Source organism: Oryzias latipes, chromosome 3, assembly GCF_002234675.1.
Source record: "Oryzias latipes chromosome 3, ASM223467v1".
Classification (NCBI taxonomy): domain Eukaryota; kingdom Metazoa; phylum Chordata; class Actinopteri; order Beloniformes; family Adrianichthyidae; genus Oryzias; species Oryzias latipes.
Window position 1 is genome coordinate 35,992,126 of NC_019861.2, and position 25,718 is coordinate 36,017,843.

Genomic DNA, 25,718 nt, shown 5'->3' on the forward strand with positions numbered 1-25,718 from the left:
TTTAAACATATTTGGATATTAAACTCAAACATGGAAACTCAAATGTCATCATCAGCGATGTCCCGTGGTAACTACTTTATCCAGTTTCGCTTTCCGAAACGTTTCATTTTTGTCCCATTTCAGTTTTTGTGAATTGTGTTTTGGTTTCTCAAATTCAAACTTATCAGCTGTGTTTCTTTTTAAGTGTTCATTTTGATCTTGAAAGGGGTCATAATGTTCATTCCTCATTATAAAGAACCCCAAAGGGGTATTTTTGACCCATTATGGCATTTCTGAGCATTCCTCCAAAAACCTGCACCCCCAGTCCACAAAGAACGAGTGGATTCTCACATTGTGACGTCACAAAGTCAAACTCAGTTCTCAAGGAAAAAATCTGAAAATCAAACTAAATATAACTTTTTAAAATGGGTTTAAATGGTTCAGGTGTGAAGCACGGTGGCGGAGTCATGATGATTTGTTCAGCATCCGCGGTCTGTTCTGTTCATGTCATCACAAGTGGACTTCTGTGAGTTTCCGACTGCCGCAGATCAAGTCAACGGTGAAGCAGGAGTCAACGGCAGTGGGGGGGGGACGCCGCAATCCTTTAGTGTGTGTGTGTGTGTGTGGGGTGGGGGGGGGGTAAATGCCCTCAGTCTGGTTAGCTTCATGCAAAAAGACACACACATTTGCATGCACAAAGTAACACAATCCCATGCATGACTCCTAATAAAGAGCACGCTCTGTCCCAGTCGCATAATTTTAATTTGTTATGAAGGTCATTGACAGCAAGTAATAATCACCATTGGGGATCTAACAATTTGCCATTTCGGAACATTGAGGCACTGATGACTCAACTATTAATAGATCCACCCCCCCACACACACCCCCCACCTCCTTAGCCCGCCTGCCCATGTCGCCGATCCTCCTACAAAATAAAAGCTATTTTCATATTTTATACACAAACTACAACTTTGAACCCTCCATCCTCTTGTTTTCACACGCATGCATTGTCCCCCCCCTCCCCTCCCCAAGTATAAAACACAATGACAATTTTTCTTAGCATCCAACTCATTTATTCTGCGCTGCCGCTCCTCCACAGCCTTTCAGACATATGGCATTTGTCGCCAAACAAATACGTCCGGGCTAAAGCTATTTTTATCACGCCGCCGCCGTTTGCTCTTGTTAAGTGATCGTCAGAGTTGGAGGCTGAAAAGAATGGGAGTCCTTTATCTTTCAGAGGCTCAACAACTCAAGACTAATTGCAAATTAATCTGGATGGGGATATCTGCGGCGAGAGGGCCCAGTCAGAACGGCGAGGAACCAGTTGTGGAGTATTTATAGGAGAGCTGAACGCGGGGAGGAGGAGGAGGAGGAGGAGGAGCGAGGCCGGAGATGGAAGCAGCCAAAACCCCAAAGACACAGCGCCACATAATTGCCTGCTTTGCTACATCCAAGCATCAAGGCTGAGGATTGCGGGTATTAATAATTGATCATTAGCTTGATAGCGAAGTGTGCAGAAGTTTTTTTTTTATTGTGGTGGAAATTTGGAAGAGCTGTTTTGGGTTTCTCCTATGGGCGTGGAGCGCCGCCACCGCCGCCGTGCTTGTGAGGAAGGTCAAGTGTGCTTGTTGCAGACTGATCATTACGGCTGCAAACAAAGACCGCCTCGCGAGCTCCTCCGTCTCTGCTTTGAGTTTAAGGTCGTTTTAGGTCAAAATCAGCCAAAACGGTCCAAACTCTGGAGGTATTAGCATATCAAATATGCGGCGCGGCGGCGGCCCAGCGGAGGTGATTTCCAACACTTCAGGACAAAGTAAGGCCGGACAGGCTGAGAGTCTGACTGGAGACTGCAGTGGATGGAAGTTAACTTCATGCTGAGAAAATAGGCTTTGATTTGCAGCCTGGTCGCCGGGCTCTGCCGCTGTCGACGGCTCTGTCAGTACAGCCAGCGCTAACTCCCCCCGTCCGGCGGTGGAAGACCTCTGGGCACCTTGACTGTCGTTTAACTGCTTGTGGCGCGAGGCAGCAGAGGAAATTGGTCATTAAATCCAATGAGCTAAGGCAACCCCCCCCCCCCCCCAGTGCCCCAGATCTGTTTTCAATCAGATAGCAGGAGTGACGGAAAGCAGCCGTGAGCCCCGCTGCACAGAGCTGCCATTGGAGTCACGGCGGCGTCACAAACGTCTAGCATCAAGGCTGCCAACCTTTAGGTGGAAAAAGATGCAAACGGAAAGACGTCTGCAGACGAGCTGCAGGACAAAAAACTTCAGAAGTTCCTGCTCAAACTTCTCACCATTCATGCTTCAGACTGAGGAAATATGTTAATATGTTCTTGCAGGGTTACTCCGGGCCAACGGTCCCGCCCACAACTCAGAGGTGATTCTCTAATGAAGTCCTGCTGCTCTGCAGAAACTATGTCCTAGAGAACAACACAGGTTTTGTGGATTTTGTCTAAAAACTCCATCATCGCAATCAAAAGATCACTGGGAACGCTTTGAAAATTGATGAAAAGATTATCCTAGCGGAACTTTAACACAGAGGCTTTAGCTTTTAAACTAACGGAACTCTTCAACCGTTTCACGAAACTAACGTAGTTCCAACGGCTTCTGAAGCGGAGAAAAGCAGCTTTGAGCTCTACAGTGTTGAAGTGTTCACTCAATCGTTTCCCAGCACTTGCTAACGTAAAGTGTTGCATATCGGCGGAATTACGTTATTTGCCTAAACGGTTGCTCAAAGCCTGTGTGTTCTTTTGCGGTCGCAGGCGACCTCTCCAGCTTTAAAGGATGACTGTATTTTTTGCATTGAAGGGCACACCAGAATATATGGCGGAATGATCTGTTATCAGTTTTCCTCATTAAAGCCTCGTTTCCACTGAGCGGTACAGTCCAGTCCAGTCCGGTCTTTTGAACGTTTCCAGTAGATAACTGAACCGTTAAGCCGAACTGAACCATAGCATTTTTTGGCCCCTGTTGGTTGTAGGTCCATAGAAAAATGGTATGGTTCGGTTAGGGCGGAGCTACCAAACCCATTGATTGTCTCATTACAACAAAAGGAAGCTCCAAAAAAGCGGCTGTATTCCAGCCCGCAATCTGCTCTCAAACAACATTAAATGCTTTGGATCTACGAAGAATCAAAAGCCAAAAAATGAGTTGACAGTATAGGATCGTTAGCCGTGTTTGCTTAATCCCAATTCCTGCTCAAACAAACGTAACGGTGACTATGAGACGCTACACCTTAGCTCCGTTGGCATCTTTACAATGACACCCAACCAAACGTTTTGACGGAGCGCTGTGTTCCTCTCAAAAGCGCTGTGACATCAGTCATAACAACCATATTTACATATTTAAGGCACCTCGGGTTAAAAAGCGCTTTTAGGTGCGCCTTAAGTAGCACTGAAAATACAGTAAGCTGACTAACAAAACCTGCCAATAAAGGGTTAATATCTGATATATTTAAGGTTCATGATCTCAGAACAGGTTGCAGCATCCCAGAACACATTGTGGATTAATGATTTTTTCATAAAAAATGAATTAATAACAATAAGTCAGGTAGACAAGATATCAGATACGTTTCGTGGGTGAATCTTCTTTTTCTGGAGGTTTTTTTTGGGAACTGACCAAAGGTTGTTCCATCCATCCTAAAATCACTGCGCCACTCTTAATCCCCCCCCCCGCCCCCCCGATCCGACCAAAAGCCGACTGACCAGTCGAAAGCGTAAACCTTCGGTTTGAGATCCACCCGACAGGATTTCTCCCTAAACAAGGATGAAGATGGTGATGATGGTCTCAGTGATGATGTTTCAATGTTCCCTGATTATTCTGACGGAAATACTACAAAGAGGGTGTTGTAACCAAGGTCAGGCAGAGTGTGGGGGGGCGGGGTAATTGTGTTCCTAATGGTCTGAACCTTATTAGAGGAAAAAATGATAAAAACTCCTTTATCAACAGAGGCTTTAATATGAAGAGGAGGAGGGTTTGTGGTGCGAGTAATGATGGTGAGGAGGCGTCCAGAGTCATTTCTATGTTTGCCAGCAGGATTGGAAAATTACTCTTAAACACCCAAAGCCTTTAAGAAAGTGACCCGGACAACAAATCCACTCACAAAAACAAGTCGTTTAGGCGAAATCAATGTAAAAAAGAAAAAACTACAAATACACTAATTTCAGCACAAAGTCTTTGAAAGGTCCGAGGAAATCCTCGCTGAGTTTAACTGTTGCAACAAGAGGAAGGCGGCCATGAAGCAGAGTCTGCCTGGTTAGAAAACGACACGAATGAAGACGATTTATCTTCTGCTTTGAAATCAAAAAACGTTCAGAGGCTGGACCAGAACTGGTGCATTGTTTCATCCATACCACACCAAGGAACCTGCACTGTACCCGGGTCCGTTTGTCCCTACAGTCCGGTCGGTTGGTGTGGATTCTGGAGCCATGCGGTTCAGCTGTGATCCCTAAACATGCCAAAAGCGCCATTCTAGAAAGGTCAAAGTTGGAATCAAACAAGCACAACTATCATTTTCTGCACAATTCGGGTCGGACGTCCTAGGGTGGGTCAGCGCTCAACACAAGTTAAGAAACTATTGGACAGCACCAAAAACACGATTCTTAGCAGATGATAGACCGGGACTGCAAACAAGTTTTAGAGAAGATAATGTCGCAAAGCTTTCCAGACCTAAGAGAAAAGGGTTTTTGGACCTGAGCATTGGTTCATGGAAGGATCAGAATTGGTTTATCTATTTATATACTGATGTCAAGAACTGGACCTTGCATTTAGATCAGTGTTCTGTGTTTCATGTCCAGATGGTTAACAGGAGTGTACCAAAACCTTTCCTTAGGCCACATCCACACCGGTGTAGAAGTTCTGGTCTGATCCAGGATTGGTCCTGGTCTGATGGAGGTCTGGTCCTGGTCTGGTCATAGTCCAACCTGGTGGGTTCTTTGGTTTCTGCTGATGGTCCTCTTAGTTCCACAGGTGTAAAAATTTGGACAAAAACAGGAGAACTGGTTATCTTGATGACGACTCGAGGTTCTGTGTTCTCCCGCAGATGAACTCTGGTACGGTTCCGTTCAGAGTGAACGCAGGTGAACTTTCTGAAGTGAGGAGGAGAACCAAAGGGAGGAGGTGCTGTGAGCTGCGTGTGTTTGGAGGAGAAACTGAAGCCACAGCGTGATTCTAACGAAGTCAGGAAACGTCTGCTGGGTGAAGGTTGCAGAGAAAGTTGAAAAACGATCATCTGGTTTTAGTTTATGAGTTTATCTCTGGGAAACAAACGTCGTCAACCTAAAAATAAAACCATGAAACCCCCCCTAGATGAACGATTCCTCACAGATCCGTGTAAACGTTGTTTAGTGAGACTTGTTTTTCTTTAAAATAAAGATTTCTTAAGCTTTGGTGATCCCATCCTGTTTCTTTTACTCCAAATCAGAGAAATAAAAATCCAGAAAAGAGACATAAAGCTGTTCGGGGGCAGCCTGGATTGATGACCGCATGGAGCCCCTCAGGTAGGAGCTCCTGTTCGGTGTCCACTTTAAAGCGCATTATAAATTATTTCACATTTAATTTTATGGCTTGCAAATGGTGGGGGTGGGGTGGGGGTGAGGGGCCCTTGCTTGGGTTTAAAGACACAGAAAGTCTTTTTGAATCAAGGTACGAAGAAGAAGAGGGGACCACAGACGGGACATGGGGACGGGGGGAGGAAATTTATAGGAGATCTATCAGAAATGTAGGTGGGAGTATGATGGTGTGTGCCCCCCCCCCCCCCCCCTCTAAAAACCAGCCAAAAGAGTGAGAGAAAAACCTGCACACTTGTTGCCTGGCTTTATCTTGTCCCGCCCTTTCCGTTCACTTCAGAGGATAAGATAAATGAAGAAGGTACATTTTGTACACCTGTCCCCCCCACACACACACACACCTTCGTCCTCCCCCTAACGATAAGGGATTTCATTAACGTGAGAAGGCTTGGGCTGAAAGAAACATAATTGCTTCTGCGTTGTTGTCCTCTCTGCCGCCGACGCCCTCATTTCCTCCTCGCCTTACTCTCCACTGTTAAGTGATCATTACATCAACAGGGGGCGGGCCAAGGGTAAAATATTGACAAACGGCGGTCACGTTCGGCATCAAGGGGAGGTGTTCACACCAAAGCACCGGAGAAGGAGAGGCAGGAGTGCAGCCCCCCCCCCTGACAGATAACTGTATGTAAAAGATACATAATTCTCTGACTTGCCATTTACACGGCGCTGCACCTGCACGCCGCGCGGCGTAATAGACAGTTTAAAATGTCAGGGAAGTGCGGGTAAGTAGGAGAGACGGGTCGACGGCAGAATCTTAATTAGAACGGCTCCATCTAACGGCAGAAACAAACGTCTTCTTCTGCCGGAGAAACATCCCGGCTCCTCTGCATCCATTTAAATAATTTACGCTCTCGTGACAGCCGCAACATCAGTGCAATTAGCAACAGATCCTCCCGCTCAAAGTCGGCCTCGCCACCGCCGCCGCCGCTGACCGGTCCGCGGCCACATCTATCCGGGGATGGCAGAGCATCACAAGGATGCTCGCCGCTCGCCTGGAAAGGCATGTATAGGATTTACCTATCTGTCCCTGAGCAGACCTGGCTGCTGAGCCCGGGCCAGCGCCGCACGATTGTGTTAATTAATCTGCCATTGTGAGCGCGGGGAACAGCTGCACGGCTCTCGTGGCGGCGTTGTCAAAGCAAAACAATGCGATGTTAAGCTTCCCCCACAGAATCTTCCCGTACAAAGGAGCCCCGACAATTCAGAAAGCCACAGATCAATTTTTACCAGCACTAATGTCTGACCTTTTAAGGCCAAAAAGGGATTTTTTTCCCCAGATATTCCAGATATGCGATACCCAGGATTTGGGCCAAACTGCCGCCGCCCCTCCCTCCTGCACAGGAAACAAACAGGGAGGGAGGAGGGGGGGGCGATGAGGTGGAGAATGAGCAGCAGAGAGGAGAAGTCACCAGCTGGCCGCTGGTATTTTAAAGCCGAATGTGTAACGGCGTTCGCAGGCAAGCATCGATCATTCACTGCACAACAAAACGGAGGAGTCCGGCCTGCAGACTCACAGCTCGCTCTCATTCAGCGGCGAATGCATCAATAAAAATTAGGAGCTGCTGCCGCCGTCAATGGCGTCTCTGCAGCAGCAGCGGCAGAGCTCCCAAATGTAGGTCTGAAAAGCTGGTTTCCATCGCAGGCCTCTCGCCTCTGAGGAGAGTGGCACGGCCTTGGTCATGGCGAGACGGATGGTGATGCACCCCGAAAAAAAAAAAAAATATCATCAAGATGCCTGGCTGCCGCCCCGCTCTGCGGCGGAGCCCTTCTGTCGGGCAGGAAGCCCTCCAGCAGCCCACTGAGCCCGCCAGACTCCAGGAGCCAGGCCTGCACCTGACCGGGGTTCGGCGGGAACCGGACCGAACCGGGCCCCGGTGAGGCTTGGGGGGGGGGGGGGGGGGGGGGGGTTGCAGTCGGCCAAAGTCAAGGAACGACGCTGAATCCGAAATCTGCCGCACAAATGTTCGTTTATTTCCTCTCGTTCCAGAGTTTCTTGGACACTCAGAGTGTCAGAAGAGACACACAAACACACACACAGCTCTGAAAGCCTGCAGATGGGGAGGGGTGACACGGCGCTAACGCACTTCTGAGGAGTGATGCTCGCTGCAGCATCTCACCTGTCCAACATGCTTTGATTCCAGAACGCCATCAGATGTTGGATTTACCGCAACGCTGAGCAGTGGAGAGCACGCGATCAGGAGAGGTGTGCGGCAGATACACTTGACAACTCAACAGGACACTCAGCGGAGCCGGAAAAGGAGCTTTCCATCTTGTCATTGTGTTCTCCCTCATGGCTTTGCTGGTATCTGCTGCTGAAATGTTGCGTCTCGGATTGGAAGCGGGAATTTTTTTTCTTTTTCTTTCCTCTTTTCCTCCTGTGCTGTCGGCTCCCTGATTGTTGGAGTATAAAAATAATCGTCATGGAAATAGATCTCATTGACAACTTGCCATCTTCACACTGTGAGCAGCTTGTGTCTCGTGAACATAATCCAGAAACGCCCTCCAAAAACTTTCCTGCACAAACTTTCAATCCTCGCTCTGCCCTTCTCTGCAAGACAAAAGGAGCAAATCCCAGATTGTCAAAGAGCAGCAAAACAGGTGGAGGTGTGAAGCTCAAGGATCAAGAGGGGGAGGGGGGGCAGACACCGTAAAAAGGAGGATTGACCAAAACAGCTTTCCTGTCCCGGTCCGGAAAATCCAGCCCTCATCTCTGTGTCTAATAGGGAATTCTGCTGCGGCACAATCGGCCTGCACCTGCCAGGAGAGGTGGCATTTGGACGATCCGCCCTCCCCAGAGCCCGGTTTGTGGCTTAGCCTCCGACTTAGCTCCCCGTCTTAAGGCGGAGGAGCTGCGGAGGACCATGAGGGGGAATGATGTGAAAGCCCAGGATAAACCTGTGTCCTCGGGAGGAAACGCTCACACTGTGCGTGTCCTTGGATTGGGCTTTGAATTCCTTCCTGTTAAAGAACTTCAGCAAAGCCAGAGCTCTGCCAAAACTCCCTTTTTGAATGTTGTCACTTTAATATTTCAGATAAAGATCAGCAGTTTAGGAAAAACCTTTCTTTGCTTTGGGAACAGCTGTAAACCCGACGATGGGTTCCATCAGCCTCCGCAGCAGCAGCAGCCTCTCTGGTGTCAGAATTGTTAAAACTTGGCGATTTAACGCCATATTTACCCAAATCAGAGTCAGACTTTAGTCCAGATATCTCCAGAACCTTCAGGCTGATCCATTCAGAGGTGGTGCTGTTTGGATTGTTCTCCTGGGCTCTCAGCCTGAGCTCACTGGCTGATGAAGGACGACTTTCCTCAGGAGTTTTTGATGGAAAACATCAGTTATGACAGAGCGGGCCCACACCATCACACTCCCACCAACTATAAATCAGCCCCAGTTTGGGTCCAGAAGGTCCCCCCCTTTGTCTCATCAGTTCACAGAATATTTATCCAAAGGTTTAGTTGACAATCCAGATGTTCTGAGTCTTCTTCTGCTTTATCTGTGACCTCCCCCCCCCCCCCACCTACCCACACACCCACCCACGTTTGTGTTGTTGGATAAAAGAAAACTCTAAAAACCCCAAAAATAATGCTTTAGCCAGCCCCAAACCATCAATCCTAAATCACCGCGCTTTACAATCATTACAAACATTTGTACTTTGTCGTCTGCGGGAGCATTTGGACCCAGAGAGGAGGCCGGATGGAGGTGGAGGGCGTCCACCGAAGGAGCGGCTGGTCCATGAGGGAGGTCTACCTGAAAAGTGTTACTCTAATAACACAACAGTCGCTCTTATTTACATCGTGCGCGAGCGACACGAAAAACAGTTTGACACATTTTCTGTTACGCCTTTGGTGAAACCAAACACCTCTGTCGTTTTGGTAAACACAACATCGAGCAATCAGCCGCTTCTTTGGGAGCTAAAGATACATCCCAGCATATGCTCTTGACTGGGAGAAGAAACACACACACAAAAGGTGTAAACCGGCAAAAATTGCAATTGCACTGCGTCTTGGAAAACAAACACTTTGCTTTGTTACCAAGACGACTGAGATAATGTGATTCCTGCGGCATTGTCGGCGCCGCCACTCGCTACATTATCTGTGACAAGCTTAAGAGTAGATCTAGAGGCGTGAATGTGCAGATTGAGGCTCCAGCCATATTTGCATGCGCAACCTTGCCAGCGAGTTAAGCCGACGCCGTTTTCACGCCTGCGAGACCCCCGGTTTTGGAGTCAGCGCTCGTGTAAACGCCTCCTCTGCAACAGGAAACACATGTTTGCCGCTTCCGAGTGGACAAACAGTCCTGGGCCCGCCTTTTCCTCCTGGTTTTCTCGGCGGCTAAATGAATTCAGCTCAGAACCTAATTAATCCACAAAGGTTTCGTGTCTTAATCCCCAAAGTCAAGGGGGTTATTGTCCTCACAAATGAGGTCAATGTTCCTCCCAGTGGAAATAAGTGACGGAGGGAGCAAGCAAGCACTGAGCATGCTCCCAGAGCCAGCTCAGGCAGGGGGGTGGGGGGCGCTCACATGCCACGGTGACGTGGAGAAAGGATGGTTAACTTGTCATAGCTGATAGAAACATGAGGACCAGAGAAACGGGCATGATGGCAGCGGGGAGAGGGAAAATGAGACGCCTGCCAATCTTCCGCTCGCGGCCCTTTTGACCAGGTGGATGAGACGCCGCCTCTGATGCTAACTGTCACCGAGGCTATACGCCGTCACAACTCCAAAGGCGAGGGAGCCTCGTCCAAGTGTGACAGGACGATAGCCATGATCCAGCCTTTCCGTCTGCTGGGATGACAAGAGGGGATGTGACACACATGGCCGCGCCATGCTGCCCAAAGCACAGTCACCGCCAGCGGCCCACACGGGGTCCCTGCGGGGCGCGAGGCCCTGGAAACCGGTGGACCGCTCCAACGCGGGCCCGTCCCCGAGGACGCAGCCTCCCTTCATTCAGACCATCCTGTAGGGAGGGACGCCCGTCGCGGCCTGCCAACGATAACTTGGTCGGGAGGCGGTCATCTAACGTTGAAAGGGCGGGGGTCCAAGATGAACCAGTCAGCAGCTTGTTGAAATCTGTGGCAGTCAGATGTCCCGCCACTGGACGGCGGGACAAGGAGCAAGCAAGCTCCTTTGCGCTCCTCGCAGGCGGCGGAGGCAGGATGTTCTGCTCTGCAGCTGTTAGGAGCATAATTACCTTTACGGACTCTCTGTGGAATAAACTGCTTCCTGTCTGAGCGCGGCGAGGAAGACGCTTGTTTGTTTCTGCCGCTGTCACCGGCGCGTCAGAAAAAGGTTTTTGATCACCGATAATTACTGCGCCCCCCAGAAAACAAGGGGAGAACTCTCAGGCAGAAGTTTACCGGGCCTCAAACCGGTCACTCCGCAGCTCTCTGTGAACATTGCTGCTTCCCGCGCCTGGCGGCTGAGGTGTAAGTCGCGTGAGAGGCTCAGCCCGGACGAGCCCCCACCCCCTCGTCTCAAAGGATATGTAGAGGAGAAAAAGATTTAAAAGGACCAGGGGAAAAAAAGCTCAATTGTTTATTGATTTTATAATAGGCTTAGTGCGGGAGAAATAAAGTGGGGGCCGTTGGTCAACCAGAGGCGATGGCGTGACAAACACGCGGCTTACGTGGCGGTAACACGGGCGCCGGTCCAAATGCCAGGATATTGGCTTTAGCCCCTTTTTGTTTTCCCAAACAGCCATGGAGGCTTTGTGGCCGTGACTTTAAACTAGTGCGGACATAATCGCTCCGCCTGTGGGGAGGGCACGGCCTTTCTGGGCAGGGGGGTTGGGGGGCGCAGAGCTCAGGGTGTTCTGCAGGGTTCTGTGTGAGAACGTACGGGTGAGCGGAGGGCCTGATGGATGCATGAGAACACTAATTAGTTTTTTGTTTGGAGGGGGGCTTATTAAGAAGCCCCATCGACCCCCCACCCCCACCCCCAGCAGCCCCCTCCTTCAAGTTGTCGGTTAGACAGATTTCAGTCTGACTCGGATGTCCCTGCAAAAGCAGGAAACGGGGGGGGGGGGGGGGTGGAGCGCGGATGACGGTGCCGCAAAGGCGGGAAGGGCCGCCAACCGAGCTGCGTTCAAGCGGGCCGCCGTGGAGGGGGCCCGCTTGAACGCAGCTCGGTTGGCGGCCCTTGAGCGCCGTGGAGGTGGCCCGCTGCACCCGAGCAGCAACCCCATGATAAGGAAACCTGATACCGAGCCTTGTTGCAGACATTTTGGGGCTGAGCGCCGCAGACGGTGAAGAGAAAAGCCGTATTTTTTGACACTCTTGGTCTCAGGTCTGGATATTAGGAGTGTTGATTAGATATATGGGTTTGCCATTTGCCCACAGAGCGTGGAGAGTCTCTGACAGAACTGGGGACCATATGGCTGGTGAGAGATTTCCCCCCTCTCTTCCTCTTCGCGCAGCCTGACAGCTGGATGGCTGCTAACTGGGGACGAGGAAGCTTGGCAGCTGCAGCTGAGAGCAACGCTTTGATGCCGCTCAGCCTTTCCCGCTCCCCTCTCCTCCTCCTTTCTCCTTCTGAAAAGGCACAGAAACCGACACCGGCGACCGCTCTTAACCCCGGCGAGCAGGTCGCCGCCACAACGCGGAGACGCCGCCGTGTACAGGTGCGGCGCTTCAAGATCTGTCCTCGAAAGAGAGGGAGTGGGGTAGAAGCGGGGCACCCGTAGGTGGGTGGTGGGGAGAGAGGAAGGAGGAGGATGAAGAGGCTGCTGGGACCACATTAAGATGTGCAGCTGGAAAGTACAAAAAAAAAAAAAACAACCCAGAGAAGTCAGAGATTTTTGATTTTCCTCCTTCTCCTGTTGTTGTTTTCCCGCTTGTACTTCGGCACAAAGGAGCCTTTCATCATTTCTTAAACAAAAAAGAGAGACGCCTTTGGATGTTTAGATGCAGATACCTGGATGCTTTTGTGCAAAATGAAAGAGATCTGGCTTCTTTTGAATGAAACTGTAACAAAGAGGCAGGTGCTCCGTGTCTTTAATCCTAAATCTCATCAACGCTCGTACGAATCGGATGCGAATCAACGAGCAAACGCGAGCTCCTCACTTTCATGACAAACTTTTAATGAAGATCAGCGAAATAAGTTCTGCTGTGGAGGAAGAAGCTCGCGGAACAGCAACATCGAGCTCGAGGAAGGTCATGGAGGATTTCCTCTGACCAGCTCCGTATGTTTCTCACACTCGTCTGTCTGAGGACGACCCAGATGTAACGAATCTGCCGGCAAGACAACCGAACGTATTCAGTATGTTCCTGAATCAGCATAAAACCTAGTTGTTTTCGCGCAGCTTTTTACTGCATTTTCTGCAGACATTCCTACAGCCTTGAAGGTCCTGGAAAAGAGACCCAGAGCCTGGAACCTCCTCCACCGAAACTGAGGTCAAACTTTGCTTGGTTCCAATGTTGTAAACTCGCTGGACAAAAAGTTGGAAGGGAAGAGAACCAGGGATATTTTGTAAAAGATTTAATGCTGAATGTTGAGGAAAAAAGACAATTTGAGAGTTTAGCCTCAAATACAAAAGGAGTTTATTCAACTATACCTGTTCATAGACCCAGCCCTGCAAAGACCCCCTAATGCAGGGCTGGCCAACCCTGGCCCCCAGGAGCCACGATCCTCCCTGCTTTCCAGTCCTGTCTGACCAGTTTGCTGCTGATAGCTCGTTCAGCCAGAGACTGCTGCACCCCCAGTGCAAAAAAGGAGCGATACCGGATACCGTCCTTCGTCCCAACAGCAGTCAGACTGTTCAACAACACGGTCTAGGACTGCTGAAACCGCTGCTGTTATTTATTACCTTATTTAACTCGTTATTTATGATGTGTACTTTTACGTCCACTTTGTATTATTACTATTTTATTCGTACTCATAGCTACTTTGTTTTTTGTCTTTTTCTAACTGCTATATTTCTTGTTTTTGGCTGCTGTGACAACCGAATTTCCCTCCGGGGATCAATAAAGTCCTATCTTATCTTATCTTTTCTGATTAGCTGAATCAAGAAATCCCACATGCTGATTGGCTAAACACAGCTGATTTAGGTTGTAAGGGGGGACAGGGTTGAGGCTCTTGACAGCCCTGCCCTATTGTAACTTTAACAGATGTAAATACAAGAGGCCTACCACTCTTATTTACTTGCTCAAATGCTGGACAGGAAAGGTAAAAAAAAACAAGTTTATACAAATATACTCCTTGTGTGTCAAATGATTCATAACCCCTTACTGTAACAATGACTTTTGTCCAACAATACAGACCCTCAGGTCTTATCTGCTCAGCTACTGGACAGTACAAGTAAAAAAAAAAAAACAGAAAGCAATAGGTCAGATTTGAAAGTTTACAGTACAAAAGGGATTTATCCAAATATACACTTGTCCGAGGATTTAGAAATCCATTTTTTAACAGTAACAGCTGAGGAGACCATCAGCTCTCACCTATTTGCTAAGATGACTGACAGGTCAAAATAGGTAAAGGAAAGAAATAAAAAGTCAAAATGGAAAGTTCAGCCTCAAATACAAAAGCAGTTTAAACAGATATACTCCTCATGTGTCCAGTGATTTATAACCCTCTGTTGAAACGGTAACATATCTAACACAAGAGGTTGAAAGTTCTTATCTGCCAGCAGCTGAGATAACAGCTCTTACCTATTAGTTCAGCTGCTGGACAGGACAAGTTAGAAAAAATAATAATTAGGGAATAAAAAAAGTCAAATTTAAAGTTTAGCCTTAAATACAAAAGGGGTTTATACAAATATATGCCTCGTGTGTTAGAACATCCATAACCGCCCATTGTAACAGTAAAATCAACATAAGAGGTCTGTGTCTCTCATCTGCTGAAGTGCAAAAAAAAAACAACTCAAGATTCTTTCTAAACAGAGAAAACTCAGATGACAGGAAGTGGTGTCAAGAAACCTCCCCTCCTCTCCCTCCTCCCTCCACTCTATCTGGATGAGGCCCCCGCTGACTCGAACTAGAGGGAGGGGTGGTGGTGCTGATAGGGTGGGGATGATATATAAAGAGCGAGAAAAAAGAGGAGAGTTTGGCTGGAGCCACGAGGAGAGCAGCTGGGCAGGCTAACAGGGAATGATAATGACCTCAGAAATCTGCTGTTCGCTCCACAACAATGGGGCGCTCAGTCGCCCGGAAAATTGTGTTCATCAGCGAGCTCTGCTCACTTACTAATTGACATTGCCAAATATTTTAGGAACAATTGGAATGTGGTGGTGGTGGGGGTTGAAAAAAGCTCAGAGATCTTAATCCCTGGACTTAATTCCCCCCCCACCTCCCTGCCTGCCTCCAGCCTCCTCTCCTCTTTTTGATGAGCAGATAGCCGCGGCTACGAAAAACAGCTAATTTCTCGTGTAGCTTTCTGCCGCCGGATGGTGACACAAAGGCTTTTTATGTGACCCGTCAATGGGGGTTAAGAGCAGAGGATTAGCGGAGGGGGGGGCAAAATTCAAGAATGATAGAAAGAAAAGGGGGGGTCATTATGACCCGCCCAACACGAATCCCGCCGCCATCATTTGCATTCGCTGCCTCATTTCTCAGGAATCCCACGCTGACGGAGTCGGACAGCTGTCGCCGGCGCGGGGAGGGAGCCGCCGCCCCCCACACCCTCCCCGCCCCCCCAGTCGAGCAGGGAAACTTTTGATTGAAAGAGGCCCCGGTTTGTTTCGCGGAGGAGCCGCAGTTTCAAAGCGGCGTTTGCGGCGTGACACCTGAGCAGATAGCTGGCATTACGAATATTAATATGCACGCAGCCTACCTGACGGCGCGAGGCAGCCTTCTGTTGTGAAAAGATAAATATTATGTTTTAATTACAAAAACATAAAACAGAAGACGAGCGCTCGTTTTTGTTTTTTTTGGGGGGGGCGCGCCTGTTTTGGCAACAGTTTGGAGTTGACTGGCCTGTCATAGCGCCCCCCCCCCTCTTCTGCTGTCATTTTCCCATGATCCTCCAGTCCATTCTACTCGTCTGACTCCATAAGCCGGCGGGGGGAATCCTAACGTGATCATTAGGACATAAAGGGAGGAAGGGGGGGGGCTGATAAATGTTTCATAAGGACGCGGCCGGCCACTGATATCCGCTCAGGAATGGAGGGGAGGGGGGGGGGGGGGTCACCACCATCAAACCCAATTGAAATTCTTAAATCTGAAAAAAAAGGCTAATTCCCACCGCGGGTAATATTTACAAATGGAGGCTGAGAGCCGGGCGGGAAGGTGGTGGAGCTGGAGGGGGGGGGGGGGGGGGGGGGGGCAGAGAAATCAAATGAACTGCGAGCAGAAAGAGAACAGAGAAATAAATTGGCCTTTTATAACGCGCGAGCGTGCACAAAAATACTAAGTCTGCATTTATCCGAGGCCCGTCAATCAGAGCGGCACACTGACAATTAGCGTGTTTGAATAGAACTTTTATCATTTAGCAGACACCAGAGTCCTGACCTACTGTACGAAAATACAGCGCCGGGAATGAATGTGCCGCCAACACAATGACTGTCTATTTCAGTTTGGTGACACATAAAAAATACAGATATGACAGGCCAGACTCCTTCAAACGGGGGGGTTGGGGGGCGAGGAGCGCAGGTTAGTAACCACAGACTTCTGTGATTATAGAGAAGAATGGCGAGGAGGGGAGGGCGGTTGTGTTAGAGGAGCGGATGTCAATTACAAAGACAAAGTCATTTCTACAGGCTGGAGACATGAGGAAAAAAGGCTTCTTTTATTTTTTTGGAGTTTATGTGCACGACGCGCACGGAGGGAGTGGCGCACGAAGGGAGTGGCGCTCGCGCGCGCAGATGCTTTCAAATCCTCAAAAACCACTTCCTTGCCCACAAATTCCCAAGACGCCGTTTTCATCAAAATGCAAACATTTCTGGACAATTGCTGATTTTTTTTAATTTTTATTTATTATTTTGAGGCAAAAAAACATTAAATTGATGCTAAATTTGGTCTTTTTCTTCGCTTGTTTTATGGTTAACCTGTAACCTGTTTTTTTTTTTTTTTAAGTTTTAAATTCTGATCAATCAAGTTTTACTCCGTAGCCCCCCCTAGAGTCAAACCCAAGAAACTCTATGTTACTTTTTTTAATTAAAAAAAAATTAAACTTAACCATGTTTACACTTTTTTCACTTAAATATCAACATTTTCTGACTTTTACAATTGGATTTTATTTTAGAGAAACGACTTTTTTGCTTCAGTGTTGTGTTTTTTTAACTTTCAGGTTCAGGTTTTGAATCATCAGTCTGGTTTAGGTTATCTTTTCCTGACATCCGTTCTTCTCGGTGCTCTGCGGTTCCGGTTTTCCTCAAAAGAACCGAGTCAGAACGCATTCTGACCGGAAAGCTCCGGGTGAAAACACCTCTTTTTTCAGTCAAACTTCACCTAAAGCGGCTCATCAAGAGCTCAAGTTCAAGTTTATTTATTTATATGGCGCCCTAAGACGACCGCAGACAAACAAGGCGCTGTACGTGTTGATAAAGTCGAAATAACTGACCCGAAATTTAGAACTGGATGATGATCCTTTAGGTAGAGAAAATAAAAACATTAAAAGTTAAGTCAAACAAAGCAGAGCTGAAGTTAAACAAGTTGGTTTCCCCCCATTCCCTTTATATATATATATATATATATATATATATATATATATATATATATATATATATATATATATTTTGTTTGTCTGGTTTCTGGTATTTCTTTTGCTCTGAATGCTTGAAAAAAACCATTTCCACATTAAAAGGTCAAAAACGTTAAGACCACCAACAGTTAGTAGGCGGAGCTGCAGGGTTGGCCATTTGCTAAATAAACCTGCTGCAGTTCATGAAAATGCAGCAAATGTCAAGAAACGGTGTAGACGAGAAAACGTCGAGAAGACGGAAACATCCCAACGACTTCAACGGTAACAAGTCGTTAGGCGTTTGCGTTATGACTAACAAACCCCTCCCCTTTAGCCTTGCCCGCCTCGGTATTTGAACATTGTTGATGTGGGCGGAGCCAATTCCAGCAACGTCAGGTGTCACTTTGCCCTGCAGAGCCGCCTGGACGACAGTGGACTCTCTGCGTTTGTGTTTGCGCGTCAGCAAAGCGAAATTAGCCGTCAGCAATCGTAAAAAAATACTATCTATAGAATTTTACTTCAGAGAATCAATAGTTTTACTTTCAGATCTCCAGAACCCCAGAGAGAAGTTTGTAAAGTTGATGATATCCGCTACGACTCCCGTTGATAATAGCTATATGATGATAAACGTAGCATTTTGGTCTGGATCTGGTTCAATTCTACTTTATTCCTGTTTCAATGACACAGTAATTACACTGTAACAGTTTGTCTGCATGTGTAATTACGCCCCCATTGTACTGTTGCAATTAGACGAATATCCACGCTTTATAACCTAAGGCGTCAAGTTGGCAAATCCAATTTCAATTTGTATGGAGCAAGCGTTTTCGCATGCTCGTTTGAGCCGTGGTAAGACCAGGGATATGCGGGCTAATCCCTGCCATGTTCAACGCAAAAGAAAATGTAGACGAGGGGGGGGGGGGGGGGGGATTCTCCAGGCACCCAGAAAGAGACGCAGGCAGCCGGAGGGAGTGAACGAGTCTTTAGCAGCCAGGAGCAGAGAGGTAGGAGTGGGCCTTAGGAGCCGTGTGCTTCCAAATGCCAGTTTTCCACACATTTAGCCACAAAAGCCAGGAGGTGATTTGAGATGAGAGTATAGAGGAGGGGCCTCTGGGGAGGGAGGGGAGGCTCCACCCCTACCCCCCCCTCATGTCCGGTGAACCTGTTGCTGAAACCCGGCGGTTGGTAAAACGGACGACCTCCCATCGGAACTGAGATGTGCTCAAGGTCAGCTGATTACCGAGGAGCATCTTCAGAGGACATCTCTGACAGAAGCCTTTGTTTTCAGCCCCCCCCCCCCCCCTCCGTCAAACCCCCCCCCCCCCCCCCCCCCCCCCCCCCCCAGCACTTCTCTCTTTTTCACTCTTAAGCATCTCAAAGACAAACGCAGCACAGCTGACCTTCTTTCACAGTTGAGATGTTATTGCTGATTACTTTATTAAGTTTAACTCAGGATGGCTGCGGGTAGGTGGTTAGGCCTGCACGTGCACACGCGCGCAGGTGTTCGCACGCCCCGACAAAAAAATCACAAGCTTCACTTTAAGGAGTTATTAAGGTAAACACAATGGTACAGTGGCCACATCCTGTTCGAGACTGATGAGTGTGATGAACACGCACACACATACACACACACACACAAACACACACACACACGTGCACGCGCGCCAAACAAAGGCATGCAGAGGCGATGCATGACACCTTTCCCCACACATACTCTTCACACATCAAAGCTTCTAATTTGAAAGTCCCTGAGGTCTAAAAGTGAATCGTGTGAGTCGTGAAGTTTGGCACTCTTGACAAAAAACACAGGAAGAGGTAAAAACGAGCATCATTAAGGTTTCTGTTGTTCAACCAGGAACTCTTTTAAAGAACTAACTCCTCATCACACACATGCAACTTTAAAGGTCTCAATTCTGCTCCGATAAAGTCAAGAAAACTGTCTTTGTTTCACGGAGAAACAAAAACGTTGAAATTTTGACTTTAGAAGAAAACAAATTGGCTCTTATAACAATCACTATAAGCAAAAGCTGCGCTGTGTGGGGTTTATTTAAATAAACCACTCCTTGTAAAATGTTACCCGTACAAAGCAGAATCTGGTAAAAGCATCTGAGAACTGGACCGAGTGAGTGACATCAACCATAGAAAACGCTTCACCTATGGCCACAAGTCATTTTTGTGGCGATCTATGTTGAAGCCAGACGTCCTCCAATCAGGCGTGAGCTTTTTGGAAGGCCACCCCTTTGAACGTTGGGGGCCAGCAGGCTCCACCTACTTTTACTGAGCCATCTGATTGGTCAGTTTATAACTTGAATAACTTAAAATACAGAAAAAAATATTAATACATAAAATGAGGATCATCAAGAACATGTTTAAAAAACAAAAGGTATCAGATGGAGAACGGTTCTTCTGACCAATAGGAGGACTGAGTAACTGCAGTTTATTTCTCTACAGAAGTCTATGGGATTTTGGCTACTTCCTGTTTGGGGGGGGTCACTCAGTCCAGTTCTCAATGGTTAGAACAGTTTATCTAACTCTGCCCCACCCCCCATCCCACCCAACAGACCTGTAACTGAAACCATTTGGTGAATTCTGGTGGTTTTAAGAGACGTTGTTTGTTGGTAAACAGCTTTTCAAAGCCCTTCCCATCAGATTTGAGGTGCTTAAGTCGAGACTGAGACGAGGAGGAAGATGCTGAGGAAGAGGGGTGCATGCGTGTGTGTGTGTGTGTGTGTGTTAGATATGGAGAAAAATACTTTCAGCATTAAAATTCAGAAGATAATTACATCCGCTGCACCCCCCTCCACCCCCCACACCCAAGCCTGTTGAGAAAGTGTTATGTTTAATAGTCTCTATAAAGAAAATAGGTTTTTATCTCACTCTCATTTTCATTAATTCCTAATTGGGGTGGGGGTGGGTTGTCTGTTATTATTTCTTAGATTAAAATAAACATAGCCTGTCCCATGTTCAAACCCATCACACTACACAGAGGCATGATAAGGACTTCATGCCTCTGTGAATAAATAAACAATTTCATCTCCACTGGTGGAATTAAGTTGCTTACAGCCTTAAGCTAAGCCACTCTGATTTATATTTATATTTCTATTTATGTGTTTTTCTTTCTCAGAAGACTTAAGAGCACATCCTCGCTCTTGCGAATGAAGCTCGCTAATTTTTTTGACCTGCTTTATATGTATATCTTTAATTAGTGTCTTGTTTAGCTTAAACCGACTGATTATCGCGAATTCGTGACCTAATTACTGCGCGCGATTCTTAATGCCAGTGTTGTGCCCTGAGGAGCAAGCAAAAGTTACCTTTAAAAACTTGTGTAATCATTAGCAATGAGCCTCCCTTAATCCCACTAAACATACACTTATCTAGCCCCAGTTGGGCTGTGTTTGCTGGAGAAGGGGAGAGGGGAGGGGGCTGCTTTTCTCCGACGTGTTTATTAAAGACATTTATTAATCGCTGTGGTTAAAGCAGGAGCGTCCCTGCGCTCCTCGTCTTTGCTTTTGTTCCTCGGGGATTCAGACGGCCAATCTGCGATGGGGGAAGGCCGCGGTGGCGCCGCTGTCTTCACGTCTGTGCGGAGACAGCTCCGGAATATGTCTGCATACCATAATGTATGGGCACCCATGCTGTTTTGTAACCTCCTTAAACAGAGGTCATTGGGACGAACTAAGGAACTGTCCGGGGAAAACCCCGCCCACAAGATCTTGGTAGGTCCCACAATCCCACTGACCCTGAATGGGAATTAGTGAACTGGAATCCATTTTTAGAGGATGGATGGATGGATGGGTAGATTCTTTGGTTTAGAGTCATGTGTTTAAGGATGTTGGGGAAAATATGGCAATGAGGGCGACTACAGCTTGCAAACCACTACCAGAAAACCCGTGGTGTCAATGAGGGGGGCTTGCTTACTTCCTTCTTGAGGTTGATTTGAAACAAATGTGGAGCCAACACACTTCAGTATGTGACCACCAGGGTGATTAATCCAGTCCCCATTCACTCCAGTGTTAAACAACTTCATCACATACAGTAAATATGCATACTTAGAATTTGGCTTCAACTATTTTGAAAAATTCTATGAGTGGAATTTTTGTACCATCCATCCATCCATCCTACCATTTTCCAAACTCACTTACCCGCCTTCAAGATCACAGGGTCACTGTAGCCTATCCCAACTACTGTTGGGCGAAGGCGGAGTTCAACCTGGACAGGCCATTTTTGGACCAACATCATACATTTTTATGCTGAATTCAAAATTGCACTAAAAGCTGGTGTGCTAGAGTGTTTTTGAGTGACATGAGAACATCCAGTTCTCTGCGCTCCCACAGCGTCAGAGGGATTTCAGTTTTGCAAAATTTGCTTAGTTTCACGATGGAAGAAGTTTGATAATGGCACGTCCTGTCAAAATGGCAAAGATCACAAATCTAAAAAAACTAGCTTGAAATGAAATCCATCTATACTTCTGCGCATTTGCTCGTCAATTTAAAAACTTGTAATTAAATCCAATTCTTTTGAACTTCCAGGGTCAAAACCTGTGCACATTGGAAAAACTGCTTTGGGACCCAAATCTACTGAGGGATTTCAACTAAACAGGATGTTAGAATTGGTTTTAGCATCTGGTGTCCTACCTGAGGATGGTGAAGAAGGATGTGGACTGTCATCCTGGACGCTCCCTGTCTGAGACTGTCCTCCCCCGGCTCCACTCTCTTCTGTCACATTGGATGAACCCGGGGTGGTGGATCGGCTGATGGACTGTGACTCAGGATCACTGGCTGAACCTCGGCGTTCTTCTGCGCCTTGGTGAAGAGCTTCGTCGATGCCTCTGCCATCTCTGCTGTGTATACGGGAGTGGACAACCATTTGATGGTAGGTTCTGAAGGCCCGACCGCAGTCGGGACACTCAGAAGGCTTTTCCTTTAGGCCGGACAGGCTGGAAAGGCCGTAGTCGACGTTGGGGCCTCCAAGACCAGCCAAGGCTCCAGGAGCCTCAGCATTTACATGGTGAAGCAATAAGTCACGATGACTTTCAAAGCTTCTGCCATCCTCCTTCATTGGCATCATGGCTCCACCTGAGGCCTTAGAGGCCTGTAGGGCATCAGAGAGCTGCTTCTGCTTAGAGCTATCACTGGAAGCAATCAAGGAGTAGTCTTGTTTATCTTTAGAGTAAGAAGCCAAGGCTCCACCTGTCTCATCATCCTGCCCTGGAGTCACGTGGGGTGGGTGCTGCTGGTCCTTGGGCAGGAAGGCTCTCTCCATCTCCATTCCACGGGCCATTATCTGCCAGGCTTGGTAGCTATTGAGCGAGTCCATCTCTGCCACTTTGGCGGCTGCTTGGAGGCGCTCCATGCAGCTGGATTTCAGCGGTGGCACAAGGTTGAGACAACCAAGAAGTGAGCGTTTCTCATTTTCGCCAAGCCCATGTGCTACCCCTCCTGCCATAGGTCCAAGGAGTTTGCCTAACATCTCCTTCTCCTTCATGACAATCCCAGCTTTAGCCAACATTTGATGCTGCTCGCTGAGGCCCTGCTTGTCTGGTGAGAGGAAGCCTCCCTGAAGACAGGAGATGTAGCGCGAATAGAGGTTGGCATGAGCTTCCTGGGCCAGGCTGCTCATGCTGTTTATAGCGGCCATGTCTTGCTCGCTGTGCTGAGGGGGCTTGCTCTTGATGGCTAGCTTGTTTAGATGCACCTTCATGTGGTTCTTCAGGAACCAGGGTTCCTTAAAGCGGCGGCCACAGATTTGGCAGCAGTGTTCGAAAGAGTCCTTGTGCTTTCGCATGTGACCTTTGAGGAACCAGGCTTGGCTGAACACTTGGCCGCAGACATCACAGCGAAACTCAGTGGCCATCTGCATGCCGCCAGCGCCGCCGGGCCCCTGGCCCTGTGTGGTTTCAGCCGTGATGTGGGCCTTCTCTACGTGGCTGATCAGCTCCTCCTCATGGGAGGCAGCAAACTCACAAAGGGTGCATTTGTAGGGTTTGTGAAGAATGCGAATGTGGCGATCCAGCTCCTCCCGCTTTTTGAACTTCCCTTTGCAGAAGGTACAACGGAAGCCCGTGCTCGGGTTCACAGACTGTTCATCTTGAGCTCCGGTCGGCTTGGGCGAAGTCGAGGGCTGGCAGAGTGTTTCAGGAGTAGCAAGAGTGGGTGGGGGCGGGGGGCCACAAGCTGAACCGATTTGCTGCGGATGGGTGTTTGAGTTGCTATTGAGGCCCAAAGTTTGAGCGGTCTGCAGAAGACTGCCACTTCCTCTCATCTGCTTGTCCCTCAAGATGGCCCTCTCCTCAAGCTCGTGCAGCAACCGGTTCTCCTCCCGGACGCGGCCCCGCCCCTTTCCGAGGTTTCCCAGCTTGTGAGTGCGGAGGTGAATCTTCAAGTTGCCCTTCTGAGCCGCCCTGTGGTCGCAGTACGGGCACTTGAAAGGTTTTTCCCCCGTATGCGTGCGCATGTGCAGTGACAGGATGCTGTTGAAACGAAAGCGTTTGCCGCACAGCGGACACGGGTACTTCCTGTTCTTACGAGCGTCGTCTTCTATGTCGTTCATTTGTGACATGATGCCGAGGTTTTGACCGTTGAGGAACTGCTGCAGGTCGACGCGGCCGTTCAGTCCGCTCAGAGCCCCTGCATCGATGTTCCTGTTGAGTTGATTGGCTAGCAGGGCCATCTGGCTGCTAATTGGTTGGCTCGCCAGGGCTGCGTGGTGGCTCTTCTCGTCCAAAGGCGTGGCTGCCTTCTCCTCGGGAAGCTGCTGTGGGCGGTGCAGCTCTGGAAAGGCGTGTCCTAGCTGGGCGGTCAGCTGGTGAAGCTTTTGACTGATGGGGTAGCGGCCATTTAACACGGCACTGCTGAGATGGACGTCGGCGTCGGGCACCGCTGATGATACACCAAGACACAAACTGGAGTCCTCCATCCTGGAAACCAAAACACAGCAAAGATGAGTGTTTGAAGACATTTCACCCAGAGCAGACGTCAGCGCAGAGGGGCTTTCTCCAAACCCTTTTGGATGCGATAATTACTCTGTAAACAGCGAGCTGGTTGTAATTAGTCTTGTGCCTGTCCTATCACAATTCCTCCAATTACACGCCTTAATGAAACGGAGCAACGGCATTGTGGGGAAGCTACCTCCATGCCACAATTATGATATTTACAGAAGCTCTTAAAACTAAAGGGGTTCCTTCATTAAACACAACAATCTCATCTTAGAGCCGCGACACTTGTTACCGGGTAAAATTAAAACAAAGAGCAGAGTGTTACATTCGATGGGAATCTCGCTGCTTTTCCAAGGAAAATTTCAGTTTCCTGCCAGGAAACAAAGGCTTTGCCCAAATTTACTCACAACTTAGCACTCTTTATAAACTTAGCACCCCTTATACCATGGTCTGGGTGAATACTCTATTCTGATTGGCTGCAGGGGATCCAATAAAAAGTGATAAAGGACACGAAAAAAAAATACATTTCAGTCAAACACCCAGAATGTTCTATATTACTGCGCTGGCTTAGACGCCAGTTTGTAACCGGATCAACAGAAACTTGGAACACAGGTGGACAGTTTGTCCCAGTTGTCTGTCCTTCAAATGTCTCTATGATGATCTTTGCTGAATTTTAACATCAGCTGCAACGTGAAGTTTAGTTTAGTTTTTAATTGTTTGTTGTCTGTCTTTCTGATTTGTTTACCTTATTGCTTGATAGAGAGTAAAGTTTTTTTTCTTTTACAAGTAGTTTTATTAATAAAGGTTTATAGAAAAAGTTTGTTCATCCATATTTCAGTCAAACTGATCTAAAATAACTAGTTATGAACTTTGTTTCTTTAAAATAAACTTTTTTCATCATCTGGACAGAAACAGGCAGTGAGAGATGAACTTTCCCTCTGAAATTGTCACTTAACATGACGCTTAGCATGTAAACCACTTTCTTAAGATGAGTCGTTCCCATGACAACGCCTCACACTGCATATTCAATAGTCTGCTTCTTGTGAAAAATGATTTGAACCTAAAAACATAACAGGATAAAAGTACTAATATTTGATTTAATATAATTTATTTCGTAAGTGACCATCATACCGTATGGGGTGTCCGTTATGAGAAATTAATGGACTTCGTAGAAGCAACCGTCCGATCCATGTTGTCTAATCATTTCTGATAATGGACACCTCATCGGGCATTATCCCTTACATTTAATAATAATGATATTAATGTATTAGATTTATCTGCGCTTTTCCAGACACTCAAATCGCTTACAATGCGTCCATTATTCATTCATTCCTCATGTAGACTTTGTGATGGTAGAGGCGTGGCTGCCAGTTCACGCCTACGGTCGCTCTGACCATCACCGGGACATTCATACAGAGTGGAGCCACACTGGAGGCAGGGAGGGAGAAGTGTCTTGCCCAAAGACACAACAACAGTTGACTGGGGGGAGCGGGGATCGAACCGCCGACCCTTCGATCATTGGACGACCTGCTCAACCTCCTGAGCTACTGCCGCCCATATTGGGCCTTTACCTTTCTGTTGAGTTGTCGGAATCTACAATTCCAAAGTCCAGTGTCCTGGAAATTTCCCT

At 47.8% G+C, this 25,718-nt stretch overlaps 1 protein-coding gene across 8 annotated transcripts in view; it reads right to left on the reverse strand.

Moving 5' to 3' along the window:
• Positions 1-25,718, reverse strand: part of znf536 (zinc finger protein 536) — a 174,878-nt gene that overhangs the window by 54,147 nt on the left and 95,013 nt on the right. For all 8 annotated transcript variants that reach the window (XM_023953729.1, XM_023953732.1, XM_023953733.1 and 5 more), the window contains one exon: positions 21,789-24,070. In XM_023953729.1, the coding sequence (XP_023809497.1) occupies positions 21,789-24,069 (2,281 nt within the window). In that variant the 5' untranslated portion in view covers position 24,070. The remainder of the gene's footprint in view (positions 1-21,788; positions 24,071-25,718) is intronic.